Consider the following 10,058-nt stretch of genomic DNA (forward strand, 5'->3'; position numbering starts at 1 on the left):
CAGATCCAGATCTAATTCCAATACCTGTTGATTTTAATCAAGGGGGAGTTGAGACGGAGTAGAGAGAGGATGTTAATGATGATGATAATCCTACTGCTAATGAACCTGAGCATGAGGCGCTACCTATACCACCACCGTCACTACAAGAAGAGCTTAGAATATCTACTAGAGAGAAGAGACTTTCTAGCAGATATAACCCTCATGAATATGTGTTGTTGATAGATGGAGGAGAGCCCGAGTCCTACGGTGAGGCTCTAGAGCATAAGAATAAAGAAGACTGGTTACGAGCCATGCAAGAGGAGATGGTGTCCCTGCATGAGAATCATACTTATGACTTAGTGAAACTGCCTAAGGGTAAGGGAGTTCTGAAGAACAAATGGGTTTACAGGTTGAAAACCAGAAGCACACCTCACAACCAAAGTATAAAGCAAGATTGGTTGTGAAGGGATTCAGTCAAAAGAAAGGTATAAATTTTGAAGAAATCTTCTCTCCTGTAGTAAAAATGTCATCAATTTGAATTGTTCTTGGTATTACAGCCAGTTTGAATTTGGAGATCGAACAACTTGATGTGAAGACAGCCTTCCTGCATGACGACTTGGAAGAGAAAATCTACATGGAGCAACCTGAGGGGTTCAAAGAAAGTGGTAAGGAAAATCTTGTATGCCGTCTCAAGAAGAGCTTGTATGGGTTGAAACAGGTACCGAGACAATGGCATAAGAAGTTTGACTCCTTTATGACAAACCATGGGTACCACAAGACTACATCTGATCACTGTGTTTATGTGAAAAACTTTTCAGATGGTGATTTTGTTATTCTCTTACTATATGTTGATAACATGTTGATTGTTGGTCGTGATACTATGAAAATTGACAGGTTGAAAAAGAAGTTAAGTAAATCCTTTACAATGAAGGATTTTGATCCGGCTAGACAGATATTGGAGATGAAAATCTCACGTGACAGGCAAAATGGGAAGCTTTGGTTGTCTCGAGAAAAATATATTGAGAAAGTACTCAACAGGTTTAACATGAGTAAGGCTAAGGAAGTCTCAACTCCACTTGCAGGCCACTTTAAACTGAATATCAAGTAGTGTCCTACAAGTGAGAAAGATAAAGAAGACATGAAGAAGGTTCCTTATGCTTCAGCCGTTGGTAGCTTGATGTACGCTATGGTTTTCACCAGGTCAGATATTGCTCATGCAGTTGGAGTGGTCAGTCGGTATCTCTCTAATCCTGGTAAGGAACATTGGAATGCTGTCAAATGGATTCTCAGGTATCTCAAAGGAACTCCTAGATTGTATATCTGTTTCGGCAATGGTAAAACTATGCTAGATGGCTACACTGATGCAGATATGGCAGGTGATCTTGATAATAGGAAGTCCACATCTGAGCACTTGATGATTTTTGTAGGGGGAACAGTGTTATGGCAAATTAAGTTACAGAAGTGTATCGCCTTTTCTAGTACGGAGGCAGAGTATATTGTAACCACTGAAGCATGCAAGAAGACTCTTTGGCTGCAGAAATTCCTTCAGGAGTTGGGTATGAAACAAGAGAAGTATAGTCTTCATTGTGGCAGTCAGAGTGCTATTCATTTGTGTAAAAACTCTACATTTCACTCTCGATCCAAACACATTGATATGAGGTATCATTGGATTCGGGAAGTATTGGATTCCAAGTTATTGACACTTGAGAAAGTGCATACAGATGATAATGGTGCTGACATATTTACCAAAGCATTGCCTAAGGAGAAACTCTTGTTTTGCAGACAAGAAGCAGGTTTGGTGGAGCCCCTCAAATGAGTTGGAGGGTGAGATTGTTGGGTGTGGGCCAGCCCATTTGTGGGCTAACCCACTTATGCAAATGCTTGAGAAACCCTCAAGCTTAAATACTAAGTGAGCAGCCGCACGAGAAAATTCAAATTTCGGTCTTTGTGTGAGAAAAAGTGACAGCAGCCACTTTGAGAGAAAAATGAAGAGAGAGAAAAAGCTAGAGAGAGAAACTTTAAGGTCTTGATTGGAGGGTGATTCGAAACCCGATTGAGATAAAATTTTACACACGCGATCCTCTCGTTAAGTTCTACTTATCTGCCAGTTCAGATTTCAGATTTTCTCTTCGTTTGGTAACACCTTTCCAAACCTACTTCTTTGACAGTTGTAGTTTTGGGGGGTGATTTTATAACAGACTTGCTTGGTTGATATTGGTGCTATTATTGTTATCCGAATATTTCGGATAGACCTGTGTATTCCCATTATTGTGATAGTGGAGATTTTTTGACTGGACTAGGTCCCGTGGTTTTATCTTGGTGTCTTGTGCCTTTATTTTCCCTTGCATTTTATTATCACTATTGGTATTATTACTTGGTGATTTGGTTTATTCCTATTTTAACTGGTACTTTGGGAAAGAGAAATTTATCCTGAACTAACTCTGATATTGTGTGCCTCTACTGGTACCTTTTTCCCAACAAATGTGATACAAGGAAACAGGCCAATTATATCGGATGATCACAATTTTACACTGCTTGAATCAATATCGCTTGACAAACAATTAAATAACAAAGCAAAACCACCTTATCTTGTCCAGTCGTATGCCTTCAGTCCTTCATACCCATTTTCGTGTTCCTCTTTACTCAGCTGCCAATTTCTGCATTAACTTTCGAAATATGCTATATGCTATTTGATAATTAAAGGTTCTTAGCGCACCCACAAGTGGCATTCCCTCTACTTGAATGGTCATATCCATACAAAATTGCATCCATCATCTACATGCAAGGAAAACCGAAACAAGAAGTACAACATTTGCTAACTTCTCTAAACCTAAAACACATAGGGGACAGGATAGTGCCTCGAAAATTTCTCCAACCGTATACCACCTTTAAGAACAACGACAGGACAGGCTTTGTTAATGCCTCATCACACGATTACGGTTTTCTAGGTGTCAGCAATCACCAGATGAAAGACCCATAACTCTCTTGTTTACCTATCTGTAGGGCTGTGCATCGAAATCAAAAGTGGTAAATCGGAAGTTTTCAAAAATTTGACTTGAATTTTTTCGACCGAATTCGATTTCAAAATGGCCAATTTCGATTTTGAATTCGATACCGAATTCAAAAACATGTTTTCCCAAGATATATTGGGGAACCAACTCAACAAAACCCTAACCATCAAAACCCCACTGTATATATCCAACCATTTTGCCATCCTAGCTGCAACCACGGTGAACGGCGTGTTCAAAGTTCCAGTGGAAGCATCCCGAATTGCAGCGAAAAAAGCCAGGGTGGCGGAGTGGACTAAAGGCTCCGGCAAGCCATGAAAGCCTTTCAATTGCAAGCCCAAATTGAGAACCTTGGAGGCCGTAAGAGCGAGAGCCAACATCGTAGTCACCGTCCTAGTTGAACCAATGAGCAAAGATAGAGCGGAGTTCTAGTAACCAGACATTTTGGCAGCTGAGTTATTGAGGAGGGTCGACGAGGAAGCAGTAATTATTGCCGGCCTTCTAGGTTTTGCCAAGGAGAAGGAAAGCCACAGAGGATAATTGCAGCAGCGAGGTTGTTTGGAGAAATAATGGTAGGTTTTCAGAGGATTAAGGTCTGAGAGGCTATCAAGGAAGAAGCCCTCTGGTTTTGGCTCGAACAAAATCTCCGAATTCTGAGGACTGTGGAGTTGATTCTAGATTTGCCCAAGCTATCTTCCTTCAATTGGGCTTGAAGTAACTTTTGCAAGCCTTATCTATTCTTGTTTTATTCCAATATTAGTACTTTATTGTTAAAAAATATTATATTATATATATAAATATTATTAAACAAAATCGAAATTACAGTTCCGATTTCGAATTCCTACTTTGAAATCGGTAATTCCGATTTCAAAAAATATATTTTGGTCGAAATCAAAATTACTGAATTCAATTCCAAATTACCGAAATTCCGAATTCAATTCGAAATCGGAATTTTTCGACTTTGCACACCCCTACCTATCTGCATACGTGATGAATTCCACTCATCATTCCTCCTAGACAAGAAGAGATAGTTACAGTGGTATTCCAATTGGATCATGAAATAGAACTGCCGTAATCAGCAAATATATGCCACAACTCTTGTGCCCGAAATATCAAATCCACAATCCTCGAGTCACGACTGGGCTGATCTATTCTGATTGGTGTATTTTCCATATTTAGTAGAAACTGCAGCATCCGATAGAGTCTCCCATAACTGCAAATATTTAGTAAATAATGTTATAGTCATTCAATTAATTTAAAGACGAGAAAAGGAAATAACAATAGGCACAAAACACTGAACTTTGCCACTCACTTCCAATTTTCCCTTAGATCCACCAATGGCTAGCAGAAAGGGGCATTCATCGGAGAATGAAACAGAAAAGACAGCTCCCTGACACAATTCCAAAGGAAGTTAAGTATACTAAATTCCAGATGTGATGAGCAAATTCTCATCGGTACAAACAATACAACAGAAACTAAAGTGAGAAAACCACATACAGCTTTTGGATTTTTCGAGGCCACACACGAAGGTTGATTGTTGGACAAATCCCAGAGTTTTACCTGCCAGAAAACATCACAAGGATTTTGAGCATCCATTCGAGCCTGAAGATAAAAAGTCAACAATCGTATGCACGCAAAAGATGAGCAGAAGTATTGAGTAATTTACCGTTTTATCCATGGAACCAGTTGCAAGAAGCTACAAATTTGGACAGAGCAAAGTCAGTATGTTATTGTGGAAGTTGGAAATCCAGCAAGGGAAGAATGATAAGTACATTTGGAACCAAGCGATTGTACGTAATAGAGCACACTGCCTTGTCATGTGCATGAAGGGTGAAGCTTGGCTTTGGATCGGAAGAGAGCTTTGAACTAGAAGCACGAATATCAAAACCAGAAACCATTCCATTCTCAAGACTGACCTGAATATAAAGACAAACAGAGATATAAGACAGTCTAACAAATATGGGGGACAATTCTTTGGATTGAATCAAACAGGAATTGAGAAAAGCACAGACCACAAACGAGTGCTCAGCATGTGGATCCCATGCCAAACTTTCAACATCAGCAGCAACTGACCATTTAAAACCAGTATGCGAGGATATCCTTGCATCCTTCTACAGGACATTATAAATTTGAGTTTAGATCTTTTAGCAAATATCCAAGGAGTAAAGAGACATCATAGATTCATAACCTTTTCAAAAGATGACCAAATAACAGACAGATAAATCGTGTACCATGACTACTGAATGATCAAAAGAACCGCTGAGGAGAACTTGTGGCACAAAATGATTCCATGCAACTGCTTGAACCTGATGACACATGACATTTCAGAAACATAAAAGTTCCTAACCGTATACAATTACATGGATAAGAATTTAAAAGAAAAAAAAGTCAGACGACTATCAAGATTAATAGAAATTAGACACATGGTCAAGAAAAAAAATTGGTCTAAGTTAGAAGGAATCTGCCCTTTGTCTAGAAACTAAAAGACAGAATGTGTTATAAGGAGAAACAGGGTAAATCTAAATGCATCATTTTCTCAGATTTCAGAAAGAATTTACTGGAATAGAATTTAGTTCTTGCCTTGTCTGAGTGGTGCTCCATGGTGTCACTGCACTTTCCAGTTGCAACATCCCAAATCTTTACCATCTTGTCAGCGCTAGCACTTGCAAGTACATTCCTGGATATTGATTTGCAGGAGTAGGATTAGACAACACTAAAATATAAGGATACACAACAACTACAAACAAGTACAACTAGTAAAGAACTTTAAGACCTGTATTCCTTGTTCCAAGCAAGTCCTAGTACTGAATCAGTATGACTATCATCTTTGTATTTCACAGATTTCTAGAAGAAAAAACAGACAGAGTAGGTAAGATGAATATAAACACAGTTTAGTCAGATTATCACTGGTAAAGAATAAATACTACAGAACTATCAACATATCAGGGGAGTGCTGTTGAAAGAGACTTCCACCATTTTTCAGGAAAAATACTACAATAATTGGATAGAAACATTTTGTAAGTGTTAGATCAAATTCTTTCCCCTGCCTCCCATTCTCTTTTTTCCTTTTCCATTTCCTTTTTAGGACTAGAACTTTGGCTAGAGAGTGTTACTTGTCATCAAAAGGGTAAGATAAAAGTTCGCAAATTCACCTTCTTTCCCTTCTTCTTTTTCTTTTCAACAACTCCCCCTAATACTGCAGATGGTTGGACTTCATCCATCTGACCATAAGCTAGGGTCAGAACACATCTTCATAATAAGAGTAAAAACTTAAAATTGAAGACTATAATGCACATACAACATCAAGGTCCCATATTTCGATGGCTGGCTCCATTGAGCCCACAGCTACGAAGTTCCCTATCAACAAGAGTAGTGATCAGAGAGAAATCAACTTTGTTCCAACTTCAAGAAAAGAAAGAACTTAAATGTAAAAATAAAAAATAAATTAAAATCAAGCAAAAAACAAGGATCACTTCAATATTCTTCCTCCAAAATAAGAACTCATATCTCATCATGAAAGACTGACCAAGTAGGATTTCAGTGGCCGCAAATAACACATTATCCCCCCCCCCCCCCAAAAAAAAACCCAAAAAATTCCCCTCCCAAACGAAAGAAAAAAGATTCCATCAAATAATAAGCTAAAGGCATTGTTTCTCTTACTGGTGCTACCAAACCAAAGATTGTTGTCATTCAGTAGAAGCACTCAAAGAAAGCCCAAGTGATCAGAATAGGAGACGCAAGATCTAAATCCTCAACACAGGCAAACTTGATATCCAAATGCAATACAGAGCATGTTACCCCAATTTTAATGACAATCAGCAAGTAAACTGAAAAAGCTGATGCATCCTTAAAAGAAACAATTACAGAAACTCCCAACAAAGTAGACAAAGCAGCAACACTAACATAGAAGAATTACTACAAACAGTAGCATCAGGGAAAAATCAGACCACAGAACAACAGCAATAGAAAAGCTTAAATCAGAATAAGACCAAGCTCTGAGATTCATAACTACATGTTCCCTTATTATTTTAAAATGATGGAAATTTCATGGCATTCAAATGGTCTCAGACATTAAGATATAAAAGCTAAAGAAGTCAATAAGCAAGTACAATGATCAAAATCTGCAACCCTCATGGAACCAGTAGCATAATCTTTCCCATGAGTAGTTTTAATTGAGACACAGTAACCTCTGACCCAAAAGAATGAACTGAAGAGCATAAACATCCTCACCACTTCTGTGATTCCCACCCCCTAAAAAAGAAAAAGAAAAGAAGCCATAAGAATGATATGCACATTCTACACTTAATAAAATCATACCTTTTTCTCCTTCCTTGAGAGGGCAATCAAGCCATGCCAAACAGAGGGGAAATGCAGGAATAACAATATCATGGTGAACATACATGTTTGAATCACCTTCTTCTGAGCCCTCCAATATCCATACCTGGCCAAAAAAAATATATTAACCTCAACTCAGAGGCTTTCCCACCCTACTCTTTTCCTTTATTTTTTTTTTTTGGAGCCTTATCAAGCTAACTATTACGTGCCTCCAGATGGCTGACATCATCCTCATTCCGTGCACAAATTATGACAGAATCCTCTGGACTAATGGTCGTATCGTCAAGATCTACAGAATCCTCATCCTTATAACAAGCATATAAGCAAACAAATAAGATATATAACAGCCACCTACCATTAACAGCAATGAAATAATAAAAAGTGAACACTATCATAAGAAAACATACATCCTTGTCTTTCAGATAAGGGTCCATCTCATTACTTGGGTAATATAAAGTCCGAAGTCCCTCACCAAACAGCTCAACCCCTAGTTAAAAGAAATAAAACAGATTCACGTGATGGTCAAATAAGAAGACAAATGTTGAATGGGAACTGTGTCTATCAATAACATATTCTATGCATGGCAAATAAGGCTGCCACTTGCCACCACAAATAAGCAAGTTTGGCAGCAGATAAAGGCCAAAAGTTATATCGCCATGCCTATAGTAGCTTATATATGAAGCAGATAAATGAAAGTAATATTGTAAGATGTATGTAGATCAAACTCATTTGGAGATGCGGAAAATATGAAAAGATGACAAACAGAAAACAGTACTTGAGACAATTCTCCAGTATGGAGTTACCATCATCTTCTTCATCATAATTATCCATGTCTAATTCCTTCAGGGCATCTGCTATGCTGTCAGTTTCTGGATGTGTGCCCTTTGAACCTTTGCCTAACGCATCGGCAGCAGCAAGTGCTTGCGCAACTTCAGCGTCTTGCTTGGATTGATCAAGATCCATACCCTCGTCATAATCATTATCATCTCCAACCTCTTCTCTGAAAACAAAAGAATGAAACACCAAAGAGGACGGAAAGCTCAACCGAACTATACTGTTGAAAAAAAATTTTGGTTATAAAATGTGATTTTAATCTCTCTATTACCTAACTATAGACTGTATGGATCTAAACGCAAATGCATGAGGTTTGACATTTTACCATAGCTTTCTTGTATAGCTGTATCAGTAATGAAAATGCAGATGAAACCCGCATTGTTAGAGCAAAAGGAAAAGGTAACAGAGTTGTGTTTTGTTATTAGGTGAATCAAGGAATTAGCAACTCAGACAGTGGAAATGTTATATATAGCCACTAAACTTCCATAACTGGCTACCACTTCAACTATTCTATCCACAATCTCACCAAGGAAAATCTTATTTAAGCAATGAATCCCGTAGCGAGACGAACAAAAAGGTATTTAGCACCCAAAAAAAAAAGAAAGAAAAGAACTCACCGATTGTCGAGAAGATCGTTCTTCAAAATCTCCTCAATCTCTTCTTTTGAAGGCGGCTCAGCAGCAACAGGTACTGGCTTTGAGGCACCTTTCGGAACCCATGAAATAGCTGATATCATTCTTTATACTTGTGTCCTATCAACAAATAAGGACCAAAACCAAATTAGTCCTACCAAAAATAAGTGTGTATAAAAGGCCACATAAATTCGTGGTTCAAAAACTCGGCCGAGTCTTGAGTCTGAGTTCGAGTCGTCACCGGAGCTTCAGCTTCCATTCCGCGACCTGTCGGCCATGTCCTGGAGACGAACTCCGGGACTCAAAAGAGCGGCCGAGTCTACCGAGTCAACCCGTAATGACTCATCATATATCCATGCACAGAGGCTTTCACCATGACTTTCAAGAGACTTTTAAGGTATAAACAAACTAAACAAAAAAAAAAACACTTACCCCTATCCAATTTACGAGAAATTGCACAGAAAGACAGCAATAAACAAATCAATCTTTAATCCGAAATTCTCTCTTTGAAGACTCTTCACTAAACAGCAGCAAGTGGGCGGCAGATATTCAAGAGAAGGAGAAGGAAAAATAAAAGCGCGAAGAAGACGAGAAGGCTTTCAGTATCATATGCACGGGTGGGTGGTGGTCATCAAAATTGGAGAGGGAGGGAAGAAGAATGGAAGGCAGACTCGAGGGAGGAGATGGTTACGGTGGTCAAACTGTCAAAGCTACCCGGTCCTTTGGTTGCTTTGAGCGGATATTCCCAATCTGGTCTGATAATTTCAGAAACCTGCTCTGAGCCGGAAGCGATTTCGGCGGTAGATGGTGGTGGGGAAAGACTGAGCCGGAGGCGCCAAATAAATTCAGGTAGGGTTTTAGGACACTGCAAAAGCAAAGAGATTTCACGGTTTCACCACTGTCACCCAAAATTAGGAAAAAAAATTAAAACAAAAAGGAAAAAGAAAAAGAAGTAGGGAAAATGGCTAATTCAGTCCTTTCAACTTTTTTCCTTAAGTCAATTTTATCCTCAATCTTTTAGTTGGATGCTTTTAGTCCCTTAACTTAAATTTAGTAGCTAAATTTCATCCTTTTACGATGACGATGACGCCACCAATTTGTTTAATTTCGGCACAAAGATGACCACTAAGTTAGGGGCAACATAGGAATTACAAGTCAAAGTCATTCTTAAAGCAAAATAAAAGCTTTTCTATTAATAGGGACAATGTTGCAATTTTGAAAATTTTATCATCTTCTACAACGAGGTTTTCTATTACTGTGTTCAAAATTA

The 10,058-nt window shown here is 38.5% G+C and overlaps 1 protein-coding gene and 1 pseudogene across 2 annotated transcripts; both read right to left on the bottom strand.

The window, feature by feature from the left end:
- Positions 1-2,676: 2,676 nt before the first annotated feature.
- LOC113739230 (ylmG homolog protein 1-2, chloroplastic-like) lies at positions 2,677-3,992 on the bottom strand (annotated as a pseudogene).
- LOC113740224 (uncharacterized WD repeat-containing protein C17D11.16-like) lies at positions 3,819-9,706 on the bottom strand. Of its 2 annotated transcripts, none has more exons than XM_027267765.2 (17): positions 9,221-9,706; positions 8,774-8,908; positions 8,126-8,322; positions 7,730-7,809; positions 7,532-7,627; positions 7,305-7,428; positions 6,286-6,344; positions 6,140-6,208; positions 5,761-5,831; positions 5,568-5,664; positions 5,219-5,293; positions 5,000-5,098; positions 4,760-4,903; positions 4,654-4,683; positions 4,485-4,547; positions 4,300-4,377; positions 3,819-4,200 (listed from the first exon to the last, which is right to left on the bottom strand). In XM_027267765.2, exons 2-17 carry the CDS (start codon positions 8,890-8,892, stop codon positions 4,120-4,122), a joined length of 1,482 nt encoding a protein of 493 aa, XP_027123566.2. In that variant the 5' UTR covers positions 8,893-8,908; positions 9,221-9,706; the 3' UTR covers positions 3,819-4,119. The 2 variants fall into 2 exon arrangements, with proteins under 2 accessions (XP_027123566.2, XP_027123567.2); XM_027267766.2 differs by having other exon boundaries at positions 8,098-8,322.
- Between the last annotated feature and the right edge of the window lie 352 nt (positions 9,707-10,058).

This window comes from Coffea arabica, chromosome 4c (genome assembly GCF_036785885.1).
Source record: "Coffea arabica cultivar ET-39 chromosome 4c, Coffea Arabica ET-39 HiFi, whole genome shotgun sequence".
Taxonomy (NCBI): Eukaryota; Viridiplantae; Streptophyta; class Magnoliopsida; order Gentianales; family Rubiaceae; genus Coffea; species Coffea arabica.